Here is a 24582-nt window from a genome sequence, read left to right as displayed (position 1 = left end):
ATGATGGGCTCAAGTATAGCAGGGATTGTGGGGCTGGCGTGGGATCGGGCAGTGTTTCGTTCTGCTGTGCATGGGGTCGCTATGAGTCGGAAACGACTCGATGGCACTTAACAACAACAACAGGTTTCTTTGAGTGGTTAATTCTGGGGTTAGAACATCAGGACTCTACTCTAAGAGGGTTAGGAGTAGGGTATGGATGAGGCCGTGGGGGCTGTTCTCTAAGCAGCCTCTTCTACTGGTCCTTGGACATGGCCATCCTTTCAAGACTGGGACTATATACTTCAGTATTCACATTTGTTCCCTGCTGCTGATATATCAGTGTTTTGCCCACTCAATCTAGGGTCCAGAGGCACAATTTTGAAGTGTCCCTCATCTCTCTCTCTTTTTAAATATTTTATTGTATTTTTGGTGAAAGTATACACAACAAAACAGGTTCACATTCAACAATTTCTACACATTATTGTTCAATGACATCGGTTACACTCTTCACATTGCGTCAATATTTTCACTATTTCCCTACTAGTTGTTCCATTCCCACTTGGTCTCACTGCTCTCCCCCTCCCCATCCATGCATTAGAGTAACTGTTGTCTTAGATAGATAATTTTTTAAAAGAGCATAGTACTCAAGGGTGATATTCTTTACTTTTTTGAGCTAATCTACTATTTAATTAAAAGATGACCTCAGGAGATAGTTAAGGTTCGAGATTTAAAGATTGTCTCGTGGCAGTGTTGTTGTTTTCATTAGGTGCTGTCAAGTCACCTCTGGCTCACAGTGACCCTGTGTACAACAGAAACGCTGCCTACTCCCGTGCCGTCCTCACAACCCTTGCTAGGTTTGACCCACTGCTGCAGCCACTCTGACAATCTGTCTTGTTGAGGGTCTTCCTCTTTTTTGCTGACCCTCTATCCGCCATGATGCCCTTCTCCAGGGAATGGTTCTTCCTGATAACATGTTCAAAGAAAGGACGTGAGATGAAGTATCACCATTTTCCCTTCTAAGGAGCATTCTGGCTGTACTTCTTCCAAGAAAGATTTGTTCATTCTTCTGACCGTCCATGGTATATTCAATATTCTTCACTAACACCATAATTCAAAGGCATCAATTCTTCTTTGATATTCCTTATTTATTGTCTATCTTTTGCATGCATATGTGGTGATTGAAAATACCATGGCATACATCAGTCCTCAAAGGGACATCTTTGCTCTTTAATACTTTAAAGAGGTCTTCTGCAGCAGATTTGCCTAATATAATACTGTAAAAATTATGTGGTTGGGGCATCTGACCTCCTCTAAATTTATTAGCAGAGAGTAGGATCAAGATTTAACAGCCCAAGGCTGAGTCCTATGAGGAAGAAGTCAGACATGCCTCCACCCTCCAATGTTTTTACCAATTCTGACACCAACTGTCCCTCTCATGGCACTCCCTGCATCTCTGCTGGGTTTGATAATTCATTGCAATGGCCACACAGACTCACAGACAATACTCAAGATTATGGGGTTTATTAGGGAAGCAACAGGTTAAAATTTAGGATCAAAAACAACACAGGATACAATTTTTCCATTAGGACAAGCTTCTTCTCAGCAGTGCTTTTAGGCATGTCAATCTCTGGCCCTTCCCCTCTCAGCTCATGGCCTTGTGGCCTTTGTCCTGCTTCACCAAATGTTACAAAACTCTTTTAGCTCTGTCTGTGCCTAGAGGCAGCCCACTCCACCAGTAAGCCTCCTTCCTGAAGGCCCTCGGCTTTCTCCCTCTGTGGGTCTGGAAGCCCACTGCTTTCTCTCCTGTTGGTCTCATGGTTCCGCTGCCACTCTTTCTCTGTGACCATTTCTTTGCCAGTCCTTCTTGCTGTCTCATCAAAGTGTTATAATTCTCTGTTTCTGTTTCCTGGCTCTAAGAGGTTCAGTGCAGAGATCTTGGGTCCAAAGGACAAGCTCCACTCCTGGCTCTTCTTTCCTAATGGTAATGAGATTCCCCCCTTTCTGCTCTGACATGGCTCATTTTAAGCTAGTGGTATGGTAAAACTGACCAATCCCATGTTAGGGGGTCCATGCTTCTTATTTGCATAGTCCCACTCCCACAAGCGTTCCCATATACCTTATTTACATTATTAGCAAGATATCCCATTAGTGGACCACAAGCATCTCACATTTGCATAGTCTCACCCAGTCATCTAGTGGGTGCCACAAAGACTATACATAGCTAGAAGTAATTCACTGCACTGCAAATATATAATCTGATTTCTTGACTGCTGCTTCCATGGGCGTTGATTATAGATCCAAGTAAAATGAAATCCTTGACAACTTCTATCTTTTCTCCATTTAACATAGTGTTACTTAGTGGTCAAGTTGTGAGAATTTTTCTTTTATGTTGAGGTTTAATCCATACTAAACACTGTAGTCTTTGATCTTCATCATTGAGTGCTTCAAGTCCTCTTTCCTTTCAGCAAGTAAGGTTGTGTCACCTGCATATTGCAGGTTGTTAATAATGACTCTTCCTGCAATCCTGATGCTGCATTCTTCTTTAGTCCAGCTTCTCGGATTATCTGCTCAACATACAAACTGAATATGATGGTGAAAGGATACAACCCTGACTCACACTTTTTCTGATTTTAAACTATGCAGTATCCCCTGGTTCTGTTCTCTTCTCAGAGCAATAGTCTTGGAGATTCGTCTAGTCTCAATGAGTCTAGTAAGCCTGGAATCTTTGAGAATCTGAAGTTCTGTTCTACATTTTTCTCCCTTCCTATCAGAATTCATGTATTGTGACCCAGATCAGCATCAACTCTTAAACGGAAGACCACAACAGGTCTTATGAAGCAACTAAATACAACTAACCCTAAAAGAAATGGGCAAGTTGTATAAGCAGAGAGCCAGGTCCACCTCCCAGCTGTACCCCAGTGCCTGACACCTTGGAGGATGCCACAGTGTCCTTATCTTGTTGGAATCCCAGTTTAAATTAGCTTGAACCTTCCCCCTGGGCACTGATTAGAGAGCTCTGGCTCAAGGCAGTCTGCATCCATCTGGTCAAACCCATCCCTAAAGCCCCCCAGGGCCTGGAGGCAGCTTGGCTGGACAAGGAATAAGGAGGCCTGAAGAATGGATGTTTTTGAATTATGGTGTTGGTGAAGAATATAGAGTGGACTGTCAGAAGAAGGAACCAATCTGTCTTAGAAGAAGTATAGCCAGAATGTTTCTTAGAAGCAAGGGTGGTGAGACTTTGTCTTACATACTTTGGACATGTTATCAGGAGGGACCAATCCCTGGAGAAGGACATCATACTTGGTAAAGTAGAGGGTCAGCAAAAAAGAGGAAGACCCTCACCTAGATGGACTGATACAGTGGCTGCAACAATGAGCTCAAACATAGTAATTGTTGTGAGGATAATGCAGGAGTGGGCAGTGTTTTGTTCTGTTGTACACAGGGTTGCTGAGTCACAAGTGACTCGACAGCACCTAACAAGAACAACATGAATTGAAATTGGATTGGTACACAACAACAACATTGCTAGTAGGTAGTAAGGCTATGACATAAATGCAGGCATTGACTTGAGAATTCACACCCTTAACTAGTGGGTTTACTACTTCCCTGAAAATAAAAAAATATTGTCATATTTCCACTTTTCAGATTCCTCCATTAATTTTCTTTTAATCACCACTTTTTTTTCTCTTTCTCTTTTCTTTTTTCTTGTGATTTACGTGAAAGTTTACAGAGCAAATTCACTTTTCATACAGCAGTTCACATAAACATACACATATGCAGTTCACATACACATACACTACACAGTTCACATACAATATCTCATGACATTGACTACAATTTACACCAATGCAACAGCTCCCCTTCCACAACTTCCCCACAGTTACCTCTTCCCTGTGTCCTTCCCTCCATGCACTCCTGCCTCCTGAGCTATGTTCCTGTGCATACACAGCCCTTCTATTCTCCTGATTGTTCTCTCCAAGGAGTGTTATCAGATACTCCATTAATTTTAAAGACTGTAATGTATAACAGAAAGATGCATATAAATAGTATCTGTTGTTATGTTGTTGTTAGGTGCTGTCAAGTCGTTTCTTTTTCTTTGCTATTCATAAGGTTTTCCCCGGCCAATTCTTTGAGAAGTGGATGGCCTCTTCCTTCTTCCTAGTCTGTCTCAGTCTGTAAGCTGGGCTGATACCTGTGCACCATGTGAAGCCTGCTGGGTTTGAAACACCAGTGGCTCAGCCTCAAAACTCACATCAACATGTCACCATGGTAGGACAAACCGACAGACAAGTTTGTCTCCCTGTTGGAAACCTCTCGTACCACCCTTACCTGGGTCCCTGCGGCTGACTCCTCCTCTGTCAGGATTCCTGGGCCTTTAAATCCCCTTTCTCCCGCTCTCCCACCCTGCTGCTTTGGGCATGCCTGAGTTCCCTCTCCTCACCTGGATCCCTGTTACTGAAATTGTATCTATAGTGTAAATTGTATCTACAGTGTGAAAAATAATTATAAACTTATACACCATCACCCACATCGAGAAGAAACATTAGGAAAATGAATTTGCTCTGTAAACTTTCACCCAAATCACAACAACAAAATAATAATAATAATAAAAGTTAAAAAAAGAGAGGAAACGTTAACACTCCTCCAAAAATCCACCACCATATGACCCTGATGACAATCTTCTCCCTCCCACAGGGTTATCTACTATCCTCATTTGTATGAGAATCATTTCCTGTTTTTCTTTATAGCTTTTTCACCTACATATGTTTTCCTAACAAATAGTTCTAGAACTTTGCATGTGTGGCTTCTTATCGGATGTATACTTTGTCTCGTCTCTTCCCTCTTTGCTTGTTGTTGACATTTTTCCCTGTGATGTAAGTGCTATGCATTGGTTCTCATGGCTATGTGGCACTCCACTGATAGACTACAATTTATTTACCCAATCTACTGTTGATACACATTTTGGTTGTTTCAATTTGGAGTTATAGTTTTTTTTTTTTTCAAACTTTCCTTGACTTTTTACAATAGTGAACTAATACAATAATTGTCCTTCTGTGATTTATTTCACTCAGCATAATGTCCTCCAAGTTCATCCACGCTATGCGGTGTTTTGCAGATTCTACATTATTCTTTATGGTTGCATAGTATTCCATTCGTTGGTGTGTATGTACCATAGTTTGGTTACCCATAATTCAGTTGATGGAAACCTAGGTTTTTTCCATCTTTTTGCTATTGTATATAGTGCTGTGATGAACATGGGTGTGCATATGTCTGTTCTTGTCCTGGCTCTCACTTCTTTAGGATATATACCTAGTAATGGGATTGCTGGATGATGAGCCCTCTGATAAGCACATCCTTGTTCACTCATGCATTACATATATATAATGCATATATGGTATGTATCTAGGAGTGGAATTAGTGGTCAAAAAAGTACAGCTGTTTTCAACTTTAGGATTATTTCCAACTATTTTCCAAAGAGGTTATACAATTTATATTTATATAAAATTTATATTTCCACTATCAGTGTACAAAAGTTCCAACTGTTTCACAGTCAATCAAAAACCAAAAAACCAAACTTACTGCCATCGAGTTGGATCCGACTCATAGTAACCCCTCCTTGGGTTTCCAAGGCATTATCACTAGGGAAGTAGATTGCCCAAATTTCCTTCTGATCATAATCAATACTCCATGTTAATAAGAAAGAAATAATAAAAATTGATCAGTGGTCAGGAGATGGTGACAGTAAAATGTGTAAAATCAAAAGGCCTTGTCCCCAGTCCTTTTCCTCAGAAGTTACCGCTGTCAACAGTGCAAGTATCCTTCCATGAAAATTAGAAGAAAAGTCTTTAAATAATATAGTAAAGTTTTTTTTTTATTGAACCTTTTTGTCTATTTCTAGTCCAAAAAAGAGTGAGAAAATGAAAATTAGAAGAAAAGTCTTTAAATAATAAAGTTTTTTTTTTAATTGAACCTTTTTGTCTATTTCTAGTCCAAAGAAAGAGTGAGAAAATGAAATATAATAAATATCTGCTGTAGGCAAAGCAAACACCTCAATTGAATCAGTCATTCACATCGTTTTGAACAACTATTATGTACTTGGCACTCTGTAGCACACAACAGTGAACGAACAGTAAAACATTTCTGTCCTCATGCAGCATACATTCTAGTTGGGAGGGACAGATAATAAACAAATGAACAAAATTTGTATTTAGCGGTGAACCAAAAAAACCAAACTCACTGCCGTGAAGTTGGATCCAACTCACAGCGACCCCTCCTTGGGCTTCTGAGGGGGTATAGCTACTTAAGTAGATTGCCCAACCTTCCTTCCGAGTAGTGGCTGGTGGGTTTGAACTGCCAGCCTTCTGGTTAGTAGTTAGGCAGTACGCCATTAGTGGTGGTGCTACCAAAAAACAAACCTACTGCCACCTACTTGTGTTTTACTGACTGTGCAAAAGCATTTGATTGTGTGGATCATAACAAATTATGGATAACAACCTTGACACATTCCCTTCCTGATTTTAAACTTTGTGTCAGGGTTGTATCCTTTCATCATACTTATTTGATCTGTATGCTGAGCTAATAATCTGAGAAGCTGGACTATATGAAGAAGAACACAGCATCAGGATTGGAAGGCGGCTCATTAACAACCTGCAATATGCAGACCACACAACTTTGCTTGCTGAAAGTGAGGATGACTTGAAGCACTTGCTGATGAAGATTGAAGACTACAGTCTGCAGTATGGATTACACCTCAAAATAAAAATCCTCACAACTGGACCAAAAAGCTGCATCATGGTAATTGGAGAAAAGATTGAAGTTGTCAAAGAGTTCATATTACTTGGTTCTACAATCAGTACCAATGGAAGCAGCAGTCAAGACATCAGAAGACGTATTGCATTGGGCAAATCTGTTGCAAAACACCTCTTTCAAGTGATGAAGAGCAAAGATGTCTCCTTGAAGACTAAGGTGCGTCTAACCCAAGCCATGGTATTTTCAATCGCCTCATATGCATGTGAGAGCTGGACAATGAATAAGGAAGACCAAAGAAGAGTTGATGCTTTTGAGTTGTGGTGCTGGCAAAGAATACTAAAAGTACCATGGACTGCTAAAAGAACTAACAAATCTGTCCTGGAAGAAGTGCAGCTGGAATGCTCCTTGGAAGCGAGAACGGCCAGACTTCGTCTTACCTACTTTGGTCATGTTGTCAGAAGGAACCATTCCCTGGAGAAGGATATTATGCTTGGTAAAGTGGAGGGTCAATGAAAAAAGGAGAAGGCCCTCAACATGATGGATTGACACAGGGGCTGCAACAATGGGCTCAGATATAGCAGGGATCATGAGGCTGGCACAGGACCAAGCAGTGTTTTGTTCTGTTGTACACAGAGTCGCTATGAGTCAGAGATGACTCAACGGCACCTAACAACAACAACAACAACAACCTAACACTGCCACCAAGTCATTCTGACTCACAGTGATCCTATAGGACAGAGTAGAACTGCCCCATAGGGTTTCCAAGGCTGTAAAACCTTACAGAAGTAGATTGCCTCATCTTTCTCCCATGGAGTGGCTGGTGGGTTCAAACCTCCAACCTTTTTCGTTGGCAGCTGAATGCTTTAACCACTGTGTCAACAGGGCTCCTTGGTTGCATGTTAAGGAGAACAATAAAGCTAGGAGAACGGGGGTGTTAGAGGTAGGTGAGTGGTTGCCATTTTAGATAGGGCCCGATAAGGTGAAATTTGAGTAAAAACCTGTAGAAAGGGAGGAGATGAGCCATGTGGGTGCCTGGGGGATGAGTGGTTCAGGCACAGTGCAGAGTGATCCACATGCAAAGGCCCTGTCACATGCCTAGGATATTCAGGAAGGATCAGGGAGGTCAGAGAGGCTGGAGCTAGGTGAGCAAGAGAGTGGCAGGTAAGGTCAGAAGTACAGAAGTGGGGGTGGGGTAGATTCTTGAATGCCAAGGTGAGAGGTGATCAGATTCTAGATTTATTTGGAATGCAGAGCTGTAGAATTTGGGAGTCAAGGGTGACTTCTAGGTTCTTAGCTTGAGCAACTGGAAGAAAAGGATTCCAATTTAGGGAGATGGGGAAGATTTTGAAAGGAGGTAATTCTGGGAGAGGATCAGGACTAGGTGAGCATGAAATGCCTGTTAAGCAACCAGAGTGAGGCTGAGAGTAGGCAAGTGGAGTTGGTCTAGTGTTCAAGGGAAAGGTCCATGCTAGTGCTATAAATGTGGTAGGAGCTCTGGTGGCATAGTGCTTAAGGCATGTGTCTGCTAACCAGAAGGCTGGCGGTTCAAACCCACCAGCCACTCCTCGGAAGGAAGGTTGGGCAATCTACTTCTGTAGTGATACTGCCTCGGAAACGCAAGGAAGGGTCACTATGAGTTATAATTGACTCCACGGTAGTGGGTTTGGTTTGGTTTTTGGTAGTGTAGAGATGGAATTTGAAACCATGAGACAGGTTGAGACCTGGAGTCCAAATACTGTGGCACTTTTCCAAAGTCCTGAGATAGAGGGGAGGCAGAGCTGGTGGAGAGTGGCCAGTAAGGAGGGTGCAAAAGGAGGAGTGTGTGGTGTCCTGGAAAGCAAGGGATCAGCGTTTCCACAAGAGAAAGGTCACATCTATTATAATGCTGTTGGGAGAGCAAGAAAGATGACTTCTGACAAGGGATTATTGGATTTAGCAACTTAGATGGAATTAGTGACCTTGATAATTGAGTGGGAGAGACAAAAGCTGGAATGGCATGGGTTCAAAAGTGAATTGGAGGAAAGGAAGAAGAGAAAGGGTGCATGTATAGACAGCTCTTTTGAGGAACTTAGCTAAGAAACTGGCTAGATCAATGTAAATCATGAGTGCTAACAGGAGTTTCTGGGAGCTCTGGTAGCATAGTGGCTAAGACACTTGCCTGCTAAACAGATGGCTGGCGGTTCAAACCCACCAGCCACTCCTCGGAAGGAAGGTTGGGCAATCCTACTTCTGTAGTGATACTGCCTCGGAAACCCAAGGAGGGGTTGCTATGAGTCGGGGCCGACTCGACGGCACATAACAACAACAACAACAACAGGAGTTTCTGGGTGGTACAAACCGTTAAGCACTTGACTACTAGCTGAAAGGTTGGTGGTTTGAACCCACCCAGAGGCACTATGGATCACAGGCCAGGTGACCTGCTTCTGACAGACCACAGCTTTGAAAACCCTAAGAAGCACATTTTTTTTCTGTATACATGGGGTCACCATGAGTCAAGTAAGAACAGCAACAACTTCCCAACAGAGGCCCCGATAATTTCTTACAACACAAACCAAAACAAAAACCAGCTGTCAAGTCTCAGGCAAGGCACATTCCCTATCTGCTAAAAACCAAAACCATCAATTCATGGTGACTGTGTGTGTCAGATCAGAATTATTCTTCATAGGGTTTCTTTTTAAATTCACCTCTTTTTAATTTTAATTTTGGTAAAATATACATAACATAAATGTGACTATTTTGACTATTTTAAAGTATACAATTCAGTGGCACTAAGTACCTTCATATTGTTGTGGAATCACCATCACTATCTAGTCCCAGACTCAAAGAGTTTTCAACTCCATAGAGTTTTCAATGGCTGATTTTTCAGAAGCAGATTGCCAGGTCTTTCTTGTGAGGCCCTTCTAGGTAGACTCCAACCTTCAGTCTTCAGTTAGCAGCCATGAGCTAATGGCTTGCACCACTCATGCAAGGCCTTTATCTCTGGGAAGACCTTTATTAGTCCCCTTATCTAAACCGAGGTAATAAAGGCCTTCTTAGGCCTTTGTTCAGGAGTTCTGGTAGCATAGTGGCTAAGGCACTTGCTTGCTAACCAGAAGGCTGGTTAGTGGTTCAAACCCACCAGCGACTCCTTGGAAGGAAGGCTGGGCAATCTACTTCTGTAGTGATACCGCCTAGGAAACCCAAGTTGCATCCAACTCCATGGCACATAACAAAAACAACAGGCCTTTGTTCAGATTAAATGAGGCAATGAATGTAAAGCACCTAGAACATTAATTAGGGCTTTTCTCTTTCTTTGGTCTTGGATTCTCTACTTTAACATTCTATTTTTCTGTCCAAACAGCCCTTCCATGAGAGTCAACGCAATCCAAGGCCTTGCCAGATTTTAAGAACTCCCTAGGTCGTACCAATGGTTAAGCACTTGACTGCTAACGGAAAGGTTGGTGGTTCAAACTCACCCAGAAGTGCCTCAGAAGAAAGGCACTGTGATCTACCTTTGAAAAACCAGCTGCTGAAAACCCTATGGAGCCAATTCTATTCTGACACATTTAAAAAACAAACAACAACAACAACAAAAAAAAACCTCACTGCTGTGGAGTCAGATCCAACTCATAGTGACCCTTCCTTGTGTTTCCGAGGCAGTATCACTACAGAAGTAGACTGCACAATCTTCCTTCCCAGGAGTGGCTGGTGGATTTCAAGTGCCAGCCTTCTGGTTAGCAGTCAAATGCCCTAGGCTCTATGACACATATTAGGTTTCCACTAATTGGAATTGACTCAATGGCAAGTGGATTTTTTTTGGCCACATTTGTATAGGTTGTATTCATCCCTGTGAGCATTAGAAATGCTTCCTTCTTCAAAGAGCTCAAAATCTGATTGGGAGACAAATAAGAACAGCAAAAAAAAAAAAAAAAAAAAAAAAATCTTAGATTACATGCTAAAACCAAAAAATTCATTGTTAGGCGGCAAATCTTTACAAAAGTAGATTTTCCCATCTTTATTCCATGGAGCTATTGATGGGTTTGAACCACCAACCTTCTAGTTAGCAGTCAAATGCCTGAGGCACTGCACCACCAGAGCACCTTAGATTGCATGCTGGACTGGAGAAATATCTAGACTGGAAAGATAGGCGGAATAGTTTAGGAGTAATTAAGAAGCAGATATCCAGACCTGTCTTTTGAAAAAAAAAAAAAAAGCCTCTGGGTGGGTTCAAACCAGGGCAACAGGATGTCAAACAGGAAGGAACTGGTTTGAAGCCCTGGTGTGAAGTGCCAACCTTTTTGTTAGTAGTCCAGTGCTTGCCCATTTGCACCACCCAGGTACTCCTGCTGGAAAACCAAAACCAAAACTCACCCATCAAGTCGAAGCCAACTCATAGCGACCCCTACTGGGTTTCTGAGGCTGTACATCGTTACCCAAGGAGATCGCCCCATCTTCCTTCCACGGAGCAGCTGGTAGGTTTGAACTGCCAACCTTCTGAGTAGCAGACCTTATCCACTACACCACCAGAGCTCCTTTCCTATTGGAAAGAGATATTAAATAGGCTTGGTGGCTGTTCATGCTTGCTTCAATTTAATTTTTAGAATAAATATTTTTTGTGTGTAATCATCTCGAAAGCATAAAGAATCTGAAGATTTGGACTGGTACCCTCTTTTCCTGAGAGTTACAGATCATGCTGTGGGCTGCCCCCATGGTCTAGAAAGACAGGAAAGACTAGGAGCCCAATACTCGAGTTCTGTGGCTTACTACTATTATTAAATACGAGTTCCAAAGCCATTATATTCATTGTAGAAAATCTGAAAAATGCCCAAGCGTATACTAAGTGTGTGTGTGTGTGTGTGTGTGTGTGAACAAAACCCTATCTGTAATTCTGGCACGCGGAGATCTTAGTGTTATTTTGGTAGATTCTGTGACCTACGGTTTGGCCTGCACTCCACTCGAGTCCACACGGTGTGCAGTAACACAGATCAGCTCGTCCAGGAGCACTTCCCCTCACAAACGCTCAGCTCGCCCAGGACGACTTTTTGAGGAACCTGACCAGAAGGGCGGTGAGGCAGTTTGAAGCAGGCGGGCGGTGTAGGCAGACGCTTCGTGATGCTTTGTGCTGCTGCCGCCGCCCCTCCGTGAGACCCAACCGAGCTCATTTCCGTTTTTTGTACCCACAGGCTTCCTCATGGGGCAGTGACACAGCAGTTCTGCAATTATACTCGTTTCAGGGGCATATTCTTAGTTTTCTTTTATGGCCGATTTAGGAGGTGAGACAATGGGCGAGGGCGTGCTGGGTCTGCTCCGTGTACTTGGCCTTTCCGCCGGCAGGAGCTTTCCAGGCGCCCTGAGGCCTTCTGCGTTTTACCCCATTCGCACGGCTGTGCACGGGACGCCTGAAACCCGTGTCTCCACCCAGGGAGGTTAGGCCCGCCCAGAACAAATATTAACCGCAGCGCCGGAAGAGGTAGATTCTGGACGCCTCAGCGCGCTCGCCCCGACACGGAGCTGGACACTGAGCTCGGTTTCCTGAGGGCCGCCAAAGTTCGGCTGCGGCCGGGCGGGGACCTAGCTCGCCAACGTTCGAGGGCCTGGCTCCGGGCCGACGCTCCCCAACGGCTTCCGAATCTTCTGGAAACGGCGACCTGCCGCGACACTCACCGTCGCTCGAGCTGGGGGCCCGACCGGGCCGGCGTGGGCCTCGGCGGGCCGGGGGGCGGGGCCTGCGTGGGGCGGGGCCTGGTGGGAGGCGGGGCCTGAGGAGCGAGGCTGTGCTCGATTCGCCCTCGGTACGTAGGCCCCGCCTCTCGGGCTCCATGGCTCCGCCCCCGCCCTGCCCCTCCATGGCGCCACCCAGGCTCATTCATTCCGCGCGGGTAGTGCCAGACACCTGCGCTCTCCTGCAGCCGCCCGTCGCCACCGCCGCCGCCGCCGCCAGTATGTCGGGCTCCGCAACCGAGACTCCGTCCGCCATCCAAATATGCCGGTAAGAGATAGCATCCGCGCTACGCGGCGGCCAGGGGCGCCAAATTACCAATTCCGGCCTGCTACCACCTCGCTGGCCGTCCCCCGTGTACCCGCGGCCCCCGCCCCACTGGATCCACCCCTCCCTCACTGCCCGCGCCCCTCCCCCCAGCGCCGAGCGGGTGGCGCCGCGCTGCAGGGGCCGGGTCTTCGCGCCCGGGCGGACCCCACCCCTTCTCCTCTCTCCCCGGGACCGCCGCCCGCGTGCCCGGGATGCGCTTCGCGGATGCTGCAGAGGAGCTGGCGGCCTCGCTGTGCGCCGCGCCTCGCGGCCTCCGCCGGCATTCGAAAGGCGGTGGCACGGCGGTGGTGGCCATGCAGGCCTCTTGGGCAAGCAATCAGAGCATCGCGACGCGGCTGGCCCCTTCCGCGGGGGTGGTCGGGGACACATCCCCTCACAACCTCCGAACTCCGCCCCTCCCTGGATGCTTCAGCTCTTCCAAGCCTCACCAGGAGGCTCGGGTGTCCCGTTTGTCTTCTTCGTTTGGGATTGTTATCTGGGCGGTCATGCAAAGCGAACCAAATCCACCAAAAGGCAGAAGGGCAGGTTACCAGCTCGCTAGGCTACCGCGGCTGGAGTCGTGAAAGCAGATTGGTTTCCCTTAGGAGGTGCCCAGAGTGGAAGGGCCTGCAGATAGTCATTCCTTTTCTTCTTTGAGAAGATCAAGGTGTTGAAAGGAAGAACAGATAATATGCTCTTCTCAGTTTACTGCTAGAGAAGGGAATGGCCCACTTGTGCCTGGGAGCATCTTACACAGTAGGGACAGAGGGTTGTGCTTCCGTTGCCCCTCCTTCCTTCAACCGGGTGACTGGATCTAGACCTCCGAGGAGGCTGGAGATCATGAGCTAGCTAATTTCTCGGTAGAAGGTGGGAAGGACAGCCTCAAGGTTGTCGGAATCAGAAGCAGAGGCAAGCCTGGGATTTGAGTGTGGGCTGAGGGAAGCAGGCTGGCCTTGTGACCTCTGTGTGCACCTGTCTGTTGTGGCCTGCAACTGGGCCTGTCCTGCATAATGTCTTTGATATGGTAAAAATGTGAAATTTCACTCCAGATTAGTAAACACAAGTAAGCCCGTGCTTACCTTGCTTACTGGGTACTCAGTCCCAGTCAGGGATTGTATTTGAAAAGAGGCTTTCAAATTCTGTAGGAAGGTGCTGTGGGGTTGGGAGAGAGACAGATGCCAGCCACACCTAGAAGCAAAATCTTTGATATTTGAAAAAAATGTGAAATTGTTCACTACAGATTAGTAAGTAAACACAAGTAAGTCTGTATTTACCTCGCTTATTGGGTAATCTGCCCCTGTGCATTGGGAGCTCTGGTAACATAGTGGCTAAGGCACTTGACTGCTAACCAGAAGGCTGGAGGTTCAAACCCACTAGACACTCCTCAGAAGGAAGATGGGGCAATCTACTTCTGTAGTGATACTGCCTTGGAAACCCAAGGAGGGGTCGCTATGAGTTGGTCTGACTCGATGGCACATAACAACAACAGCGACAGTCCCTGTGCATGATGGACCACTCCTGTGAGAGCTGCTTCCTGTTTGGGTGTGGGTTCCTGGAATCATACTGACCTGAAGCAAATTAGTTTCCTAAGGATGTTGACATCTCCCTGAAAGAGTGAAAGGGCTAGGCAGATAGTGAGTGCCTGAGTGCAGACTTCCTGCCCCACCCTGGCTTCTGGATTGGGTCCCCGTCCTTTCCTGACATGAAGGTCAGTTTTGACTTTTCCGGAGAGAGGAAATCTTGGGGAAGCCTTGTTCCATTTGCTTTGTTATTGGCTGTGTGGATGTGTTGGCCCCACCCACTCCAGGACCCCAGGCAAAGATATAGAAGAGACTGATATTTGGAATCACGTCCTTGCATCCAGCTCTGCTTGTTGCCTGAGTGACCTTGAGCTCCATCATTTACAAAGAGCTTCCATGTATTTTGCCTCCCTTGACTTTCTCATCTTCCCTGGGATCCACCACTCAACTATGCTGAGGAGGAAGTGGAGGTCTTGGGAGGATGAGTAACTCTATAATGGCATGCAGCTCCTGAGGGCTCCAGGGTCAGGTCTCCAACCAGGTCTTCTGACTCCATATCCGGTGTTCTTTCCACCGTTGTCCCCAAGTAAATAAAACATTTACCTTTGTAAGGCTGAGCTTTTGTTTACTTCATCAGGATGATGAATAGCTTCGTTGTTGTTAGTTGCTGTCCAGTCGATTCTGATTCATGGCAATCCCATGTGTGCAAAGTAGAGTTACTCCACAGGGTTTTCAAGACTTTTCATAAGCAGATTGCCAGGCCTGGTTTTTGAGGCATCTCTGGGTGGGTTTGAACCACCAGCTTTTCAGTTAGTAGTTAAGCACTTAACCATTTGTGCCACCGAGGGCCAAACCAAAACTCATTGCCATCGAGTTAATTCTGACTCATAGTGACCCTATAAGACAGTAGAACTGCCCCATAGGGTTTCCGAGGCTGTAATCTTTACGGATGCAGACTCCTATTATCCTGTAGAGCAGGTTGTGGGTTCAAATTGCCAACATTTTGATTAGCAGGGGAGTGTTTAACCACTGCGCCACCAAGCCTCCTTTCTCCAGGGAATAGTCACTGTATATTGTTCTTTTTAAGCCAGCTTTTCACAGTTCATATATTTCTATGTAGCTTCAGACATTTCTATGTGGACACAGGTGTGTATGCACGTGTGTGTGCTCTTTTCCTTACCTGTTGGTGTCCCATTGTGATTCCCAGCTGCCTCTTGTCTCAGTTTCACAATTGTCTGTTATTTCTCAGTGGCCTCTTTGGCCAATGGCAGGATGCTTGGCTGGGGTGAACATTGAGGTGCAGCGAGATGCCAAAGAAGTTACCCTGAAGAGGGCTAGGTCACATGGGTTTTACCCAAAGAAACCCCAGGACAGTGGTGAGTGGATGCACCAAAGTGGGGAGCCCTTTAAGGACATCTGAGTTGACACCTTGCATTGAAAGAAGAGCCTTCTTGTCCAGGACAGCCAAAGTCATGAATTTAATAAGGTTTCACTGGACACCTCCATTACAAAGCACAGGTGAAGGAAATAAACCTGTGGAAAATTTGAGCAATCTAGCAGGGAGAGGATGCCAAAATCTTCACCATCCTAGACAGTTAAGAGTGATCACGTGCTATGCCTGTTCAGTGGAATTGCTGAAGGTCCAAGAAGTTTAAAGGCAGGCGAGGACAGTTGTTACAGCTCCAGCTCTGCATCCTAGGCCTGGATGTGAATTCTGCCACTGCTTCTTGGTAGCTGTGTGACCTGAAGGATGCTGCTTAACCTTTCAGTACCTACATTTTCTCTTGGGTTATTCTGAGGGTTAACAAAAGTAATACATCTCTAGTACTTGGCGGAAGGACTAGCCCATTAAAAAGGTAGCTATTTTTTATCTGAAAAGTGGTATATTGGCTCAGGAGAGGACTGCCTGGGTTTTAGATTCCAGCTCTGCCATTTCAAATTATTGTGACGATTTAAACCTTTAGCACAGCGCCTGACACATGTAAATGTGAGCTCACAAGGGGAAAGATTTACCTTTGAAAACTCAAACTTTGAACAGCCAGGCCACCATGAGGCATTGTCTCCTATTCCTTTGATCTGTACCAAAGAGGGACAAATTCCAGGATAGCATTTAAAGTTTCAGAAGAGCATTTTTCTTTTGGTTTATTTTGAGTAATATTTATAAATATTTAGTTAGTGAATTACTATATTCCTTTTTGGACTCAGAGTTCAGGGCTGGTAATACCATTAGGGGTCCCTGAGACCAGCTCTATCATTTTACAGATGACGACGTGAGGCTGTCATAGATTAGAGCGTTTGTCCAAGGTCGTTGTTGACCTTGACCTCGACTTGGCATTGTGGATCATTTCCTGCCAGATGTTCTCATGTTTCCCAGTGCTTACCCCTGCTTAGCTTTATCTTGGTTGGGAGGCTTAAACGTGTTGTCCCTGTGGGCCCCTAATAGAAGCTGTTCTGGTTACCTAGTGCCACTCTGACAAGAATATACCACAAATAAGATGGCTTGAACCAATAGGAGCTTATTCTTACAATTTGGAGGCTTTAAGTCCCAGTTCAAACTGCCAGGCTCTAGGGGCTGGGTGAAAGCCCCTCAACCTTGGGCTTCAGCTCTGCCTCATTCTCCCGGCCCACTGGAGCTAGAGGTATCTCTTCATTCAGGCAGCACTGGCTGCTGAGGCTAGCAAGCCCAAGGTCGACAAATAAAATGACACAGTCCCGATGTTACCAAACCACATGGCAGGCCATTAATTCAAGTCCATTGTAAGTGCTAGGATTGGCAGAGCATGGCAGGCTGCTGAACAATGACATGGCTAGAGACTATCCCCAAGGCTTCTCCTTATGTACAGGAAGCAGACCACATCCCAAAGGCTGCTACTCAGATGCTTGTGGTAGATCCCACCATGGAGCTGATTGCCAGTCTCATCATGGGGAATAACTACCACCAGCTGCCCAGCCACTCAACTAGGCCCAGCCAAGTTGACATACAAATTTAACTACCACAGAAGCTGTCTGAGTTACTGTTGAATTAAAGTTGAAGGATATCTCATCTAACAGGTTGTCGGTCAGAGAGTATGATACTGTAGAGTTGTAGTACCCACTAGAATGTTCTATAGTGATGGAAATGGTCCAGAGCTCTGCTATCCAGTCTGGCAGTCACTAGCCACTGGCAGCTATTGAGTCCTTGAAATGTGGCTAGGTGATGGAAAACTGGATTTTCAATTGCACTGCATTTTAACTAGTTTGAACATAAGTAACCGTATATGGCTGGTGGCGATTTTATAGGACAGTGGAGAATGTAGAGGGATTTAAAAATCAGAATTCACTGGTAGTGAATTTATTTGGAGAGAAGATTTATTTGAAAAGAAGCTCAGAGCTCCCTGGGGACTGCAGTCAGCTTTAGCCAGTCATTCTGACAGAGGGGGGCTTTGATATGGACATTGCCCAGGGGGCAGGTAACCTCAGAGTCTTTCATTTATAAGTAGGTGGATGAGCTCTATGAGGTTATTATTATTATTTTCATGTTCTTAGCTGCTATCCACTGGGAGCTCTGGTAGCATAGTGGCTAAGACACTTGCCTGCTAACCAGACGGCTGGCGGTTCAAACCCACCAGCCACTCCTCGGAAGGAAGGTTGGGCAATCCTACTTCCGTAGTGATACTGCCTCGGAAACCCAAGGAGGGGTCGCTATGAGTCGGGGCTGACTCGACGGCACATAACAACAACAACAACAGCTGCTATCCACTAGAATGTTTCATGAGGGTCAGGGCTTGCTTTGTTCATAGCTGTACCAGGAATGCTTAGAAAGATTTCTGACATCTAGTAGATACACCGGTAGCTCTGGTGGCATTGTGCCTAAGGCACTTGACTGCTAACCAGAAGGTTGGCGGTTCAGACTCACCAGCCACTCCCCGGAAGGAAGGTTGGACAATTTACTTCTGTAGTGATACCGCCTCGGAAACCCAAGGAGGAGTCGCTGTGAGTCAGATCCAACTCGACGGCAGTGCGTTCATGCGTTAGTAGATACACCAATAAACGTTAGTTGACTAGATGTGAATTTTTGTATGTTATGAGGTTGAAGTTATTTCTTCTTGGAGCCTTGTCTGTAATTTTACAGTGGAATTAATGAAAATATGTTGTTGTGTGCTGTTGAGTCAATTCCAACTAATAGAGACTGCTTCAGAAATCCAAGGAGGGGTCTCTATGAGTCAGGTCTGACTTGATGGCACATAACAACAACAACAACATGACAGTAAAACTGCCCCATGGATTTCCTAGGCTGTAATCTTTAAGGTTGGTATGAGTTGAAATTGACTCTGTGGTGTTGGGTTTGGTTTGAGCTAAATCTTTAGGGGAGCAGATTGCCAGGTCTTTTCTCCACAGAGCTTCTGGGTGGATTCAAACTGCCAAACTCTGGATTAGCAGACAAGGGCTTAACTATTGTGTCACCAGGCCTCCTAAACATAGAATCTCATTTATAGCAACAACAATCAGAGTGAGTATTCTAGAACATTCCATAAAATGATGCCCCGTACTGCCTTCCTCCCATGGTGTGGGGGCCCTTTGCTGCCCTGAAGAGCCAGCCTGTGGTTGGGGAGGCCTGTGCTCATCTGTTGTTCAGCCTCTCCCTATAAGTGGGGCAGGCAGCCTGGCATCATGCTTGCCCTGGCACCTGCAACTGGCTTGCTCCTTGGTTTCTCAATCAGGCCAGAAGTTGTTTGTCCTGTGAGACAACCCTTTGGTTGGCTGAGTTCTGGGGGCAGGGCTTCACCAAGTGGGGCTGAAGCCCCGGTGTGAGCACACTTGTTCCACGGTGTGCCTGTTCCTGGTTTCCCACCCAGCTGGTGCTTTCTGTCACTCTCAGAGATGTACTGGGAGGAGGATAAATTATGTGACACCTTCCCCCCCATGTCTGTAGACTGCCTGCAGAATAACTGGGGAAGCTTATTAACACTACAGATTTTCTGCATGTAATATTTCAGTAGAAAGTCAGTAAAGTGCAGATTTCAAAAACACATGATAATCAGGGACACCTGGACAGCCCCTTGATAGTTAAAGATATTAAGCTTTTTTATATATAACAAAATATTTGCCAATTCAAAAATATTTACATGTACAATTCAGTGACATTGCTTATATTCATCAAGTTGTGCAAACATCACCCCTATCTTTTTCCAGATTACTCCATTGACAGAAACTCAGTGCTCCCTAAGTAATGACTCCCCTTTTCTCCCTCCCTCTCATTTCTGGTAACCAGTCATAAGCTTTGGTCTCTATATGTTTGGCTGTTTCGTGTAATTGGGACCATACAGTATTTGTCCTTTTGCAACTGATATCACTCAGTGTGAGACTTTCAAGATTCACGCATGTTGTAGCATGCATCAGTAATATTCCATTGTATGTATCACATTTTGTTTAGCTGTTGATGTGTTGATGAGCATTTGGGTTGTTCTCACCTTTGACTATTATGAAAAGTGCTGTGGTGAACACTGGCGTACAGGTTTTTATTTGCGTTTCTGCCTTCAATTCTTTTGGGTTTGTACCTAGGATTGAAATTGCTGGTTCATATAGTAGTTCTATGTTCAACTTTTTGAGGAACCACCAAACTCTTCTTCACAGTGGCTATACCATTTTGCATTCCACCAGAAATGGATAAGGGTTCCGTGTAACTATGCCTTTACAAGCAACTTTATTGAGGTATCATGTACATGCAATAAAATGTACCTGTTTTAAATGTATTTTACTTTTGACTCATAGTGACCCCATGTGACAAAGCAGAACTGTGCCATAGGGTTTTCTTGGCTGTGTTTTTTTGTTTGTTTTTTTAAATTGTAATTTGCGTGAAAGTTTACAGAACAAACTCACTTTCCATACAGCAGTTCACATATACTTTGTCTCATGACGTTGACTATAATTTACCCCAATGCAACTGCTCCCCTCCCACTTCCTCCTGATAGTTACCTCTTCCCTGTGTCCATCCCTCCATGCACTCCTGCCCCCTGAACTATATCCCTGTGCATACACAGCCCTTCTATTCTCCCATGATTGTTCTCTCCAAGGAGTATATCTATCTAGTGTAAATGTTCACCTCTTATGCCTGTCTTTTGTTTGGCTGGAAGCCACAGGTGTGGGTTCAGTTCCAGACCAGAAGGGCAGGTAGGGGCCATAGTTCCATCAGGCCCTATCAGACCAGCAAACCTGGTCCCGCCTTTTTTTTTTCAAAATGATTTTGAGTTTTGTTCCATATTGTTCTCCCACTTTATCCAGGATCTCCTACATAGATCCTCCTCTGAGTGGTTGATAGTGGTAGCCGGGCACCATCTAGTTCTTCTGGTCTCATAGTCGTATAGGCTGAGGATCGCATGGTGTACCAGTTGCTTGGACTAATTGTTTCCATAAATCTTTGGTTTTCTTCATTCTTCTTTGCTTTGGACGAGGAGAAGCCCATCATTGCATCTAGATGGCTGCTTGCAAGCTTTTAAGATACCAGTTACTATTCACCAAAGTAGGAGGTAGAACAATGTTTTGTGTAGTATGTTATGCCATTTTAGCTTGATGTCCCCTGTGACTATGGTCCCAAGCCCACAGGTCCAACTACTCAGTCCCTCTGAGTAGCTGGCTGTGCCCAAAAAGTGACTACAACCTTGTCCTTTGTCAGCTCTACTATACACCTGGGAATTCTTACAGAACATACCAATACACTTGTGGAAACATTGTCTTTGGCTGTAATTTTTACAGGAACAGATTACCAGGTCTACTTCCCACACAGCTGTGGGTGAGTTTGAGCTGCCAATCTTTCAGTTGTGCCACCAGGGCAACTTCTGTAAAAATTCAAACAAACAAACAAACAAAAATCCCACCACCATCGAGTTGATTCTGACTGATAGCGACCCCCATTGGATTTTCTAGGCTGTAAATCTTTACAGAAATAGATTGCCTCATCTTCCTTCCATGGAACAGCTGGTGGGTTTCAACTGCCGACCTTATGGTTAACAGCCACATGTCTTAACCTACTACGCTAGATTACGGCCTTGCAAAGTCTTGTGGAGCAATTCTACTCTTAACACGTAGGGTCTCCGTGAGCTGCAATCCACTTCACAGCAATGTGCTTGGGTTTTTAAATATTTACAGATACCAAGCCATGATTGAGATTTGCTTCAAAATAACTTGGTGGGAGGAGTGGGTGGGGGCAGAGAGGAGACCAGATTAGTCCTGAGTTGGTGGTTTTGATTCATTTCACTCTTATGTCTTCTGTGAGCACAAGATATTTTTCACACTAAGGAATAAAAACAGGCTCCTGACCCCAATCCACACCTGCTGCCTCTGAATCTCAGGGGTGTGTATGTGGAAGGGCCCCCGAACCTGCATTTCCCTCAGCTCTCCTATGAAGCTGGAGAGTCCCTGCCTAAGGAAGGACGGGAACCTTCATGGTCTGCACGTGCATCTTCCTTCTGTGGGGATACAGTCTGTGATGGATCAGGACCTCTGTGCTAGTTGGCAGCTCCTGGCGTGGGGTGCTGGGCCAAAAACATTCCATCCTAGTGGAATGTGCTCCTCCCTCCCTGGAGGGACTGGCCTGGCCAGTTGGTAGTATAAGTGACATGTCCTTGAGAGGATGTTAGTCACTGCTCTAGTCGGTTCCACCTGCCCCCTAGACACACAGACTGTGGCTTCTGCTTGTGTCTCTGTCTCATTTGCTTGTAAGAAGACGTGCTGATGACTTTGGGTGGAAGCCTGGCTCATTGCATCACCAGGCTTCAGAGAAGCATCCTGTCATTGAGCACAGGAATCAGAACACGGTCGAATGACTGGTGATTGGAGGGATTAGAAGAAGGGTGGGCCCAGGGGATTGGCCACATGGAAAGAGGAGGCCACCAGTCATAAGTAGGGGCTTGGCTCCTTAAGGGAGTGACAGAGGGACAGACTGACTCGGCACTTTCCAGGTGGAGACAGGGAACCAGTTGCAGTTTGGCACATATACACAGGATGAAGCTGTTGGCCAGGGCTCTCTGCCTCTGCGGGCAGGCCAGACAGGCAGCCTTCAAGAGGCCGATCACTGCCTGGAAGTATATGGGGCCCCAGGGCTCCAAGGGGCCAGGGGTAAGAGGCTGGGCTTCTGTTCAGGCTCTAGGAACCAAGACTGGTCTCCTGTCACTTCAGTGCTCTGCAAGGTAGGATGATGGGAGCACTTTCCAAACCCCAGCTTGTAAGGCAGGGAGGAATTTTTGGATATCATTTGGACTGGATACTGGGTGCTTATTTTTTGTGTGAACTGTGTGTTCAGTTGGATTGAGTGTGCCCACTTTGGTGTTAATCCTCGGTAGAGACCTGGTATGTTTTCTCTCGGGACATCTTGGCCCCACTGGGCTTTGTTAGGGGAAATAGGTTACCCTGTGCAGTGGCAAGCTAAGGTCTGTGAGGGCACAGTCAGGTTTGGAGGTCAAAGCACCTATAGCTGTGTTAGCAGATTGCTCCCTGTGCATATACTACCAAGCACTCATTGGAGCCGCCTGTGTGGATCTGTCTCCTGCTTGTGCCCCTCAGGAGGTCATGATGTAATATTAGACCAAAAGACAGAGCCAGAGGGAGCTGTCTTCGTGTAATTGGTTAATGCATAACAATGTAGTGTTGTACTGCTTACAAGTGGCTTTCATGTATATTTTATTTGTTTAATTTTTTGTTTTTAAAATAATTTTTATTGTGATGAAATTTATATAACAAAACATTCCAACCATTTTCACATGTACAATTCAGTGATACTAATTCTCTGGTAGCATAGTGGCTAAAGGCACTTGACTGCTAACCAGAAGGCTGGCGCTTCAAACCTGCCAGCCACTCCTTGGAAGGAAGATGAGGCAATCTACTTCCATAGTGATACTGCCTTGGAAACCCAAGGAGGGGTCGCTATGAGTTGAGTCCGACTCGATGGCACATAACAACAAAAACAACAACAATTGCATTCACCAGGCTATGCCACAATCACCACTATCTGTTTCCATATTTTGTCATCCCCCTTAACAAAAACTATGTACTCTTCAAGCAATTAACCACCACCACCCATTTTCCCCTACCACTTGCTTCTGGTAAAAAAAAACAAAAAACAAAAAACAAACTCACTGCCCTGGAGTCGGATATGGCTCACAGCGATCCCTCCTTGAGTTTCGGAGGCAGTATTACCACAGAAGTAGATTGCCCAGTCTTCCTTCCAAGCAGTGGCTGATGGGTTTGAACCACCAGCCTTCTGGTTAGCAATCAGATGCCTTAGGCACTACGCTACCAGAGCTTCTCTGCTTCTGGTAACCACTAAAAACCTTTGATTTCTGTATTTACCTGTTGTGGATACTTCATACAAGTGGGATCATACAATATTTGTCTTCTTGTGTCTGACTCCTTTCACTCTGCATAATGTTTTCTTTTTCCATGGGTCAGTGCATTTTTTTTTTTTTTTTTTTGCAGTGTTCCCTCCCCTCCTCTCTTACCCCTAATAACCAACAAAGAAAGTTTCCTTCCATATATAAATCTTTTCTTAACTTTTTACAGCAATAAACTAATACTATATTCGTCCTTCTGTGATTGACTTATTTCACTCAGCATAATATCCTCCAAGTTCATTCATGTTATGCAGTGTTTTGCAGATTCTACATCATTCTTTAGTGTTGCATAGTATTCTATTGCAGTTTGCTTATTCGTTCTTCTGTTGATGGGCACCTAGGTGGTTTCCATCTTTGTGCTGTTGTAAATAGTGCTGCGATGAACATGGGTGTGCATATGTCTGTTCTTGTCATGGCTCTCACTTCTTTAGGGTATATACCTAGTAATGGAATGGCTGGGTCAAATGGTATTTCTGTTTCCAACTTTTTAAGGAGTCGCCATACTGTTTTCCACAGTGGTTGTACCATTTTACAGTCCCACCAGCAGTGTAGTAGAGTCCCAAATTCTCCACATCCTAGCCAGCATTTGTTATTTTGTGTCTTTTTGAGCTTTGCTACTAGTATTGGAGCAAGATGGTATCTCGTTGTTTTGATTTGCATCTCTCTGATGGCTAATGAGGAGCTCTGGTAGCATAGTGCCTAAGGCACTTGACTACTAACCAGAAGGCTAGTGGTTCAAACCCACCAGCCACTCACTCCTCGGAAAGAAGTTTGGGTGATCTACTTCCATAGTGATACTGCCTCGGAAACCCAAGGAGGGGTCGCTGAGAGTTGGATCTGACTTGATGGCAGTGAGTTTTCTGCCTTTTTTTTTTTTTTTTTCTGGCTAATGATGGTGAGCATTTCTTTATGTATTCGCTGGCCGCCTGAATATCCTCTTTGGTGAAGTGTCTAGTCATGT

At 45.2% G+C, this 24582-nt stretch overlaps 1 protein-coding gene across 1 annotated transcript in view; it reads left to right on the top strand.

The window, feature by feature from the left end:
- The first annotated feature begins 12527 nt into the window (after positions 1-12527).
- Positions 12528-24582, top strand: part of ACOT7 (acyl-CoA thioesterase 7) — a 181076-nt gene continuing 169021 nt past the window's right edge. The window contains exon 1 of the mRNA XM_007942577.2: positions 12528-12697. Coding sequence (XP_007940768.1) covers positions 12528-12697 — 170 coding nt within the window. The remainder of the gene's footprint in view (positions 12698-24582) is intronic.

The sequence above is a fragment of the Orycteropus afer genome, unplaced genomic scaffold (genome assembly GCF_000298275.1).
Source record: "Orycteropus afer afer isolate SDZICR_OR568_19922 unplaced genomic scaffold, OryAfe1.0 scaffold00094, whole genome shotgun sequence".
NCBI lineage: Eukaryota > Metazoa > Chordata > Mammalia > Tubulidentata > Orycteropodidae > Orycteropus > Orycteropus afer.
Note: the sequence above shows the minus strand (reverse complement) of the source record. Positions and strands in the feature narration are given on the sequence as shown.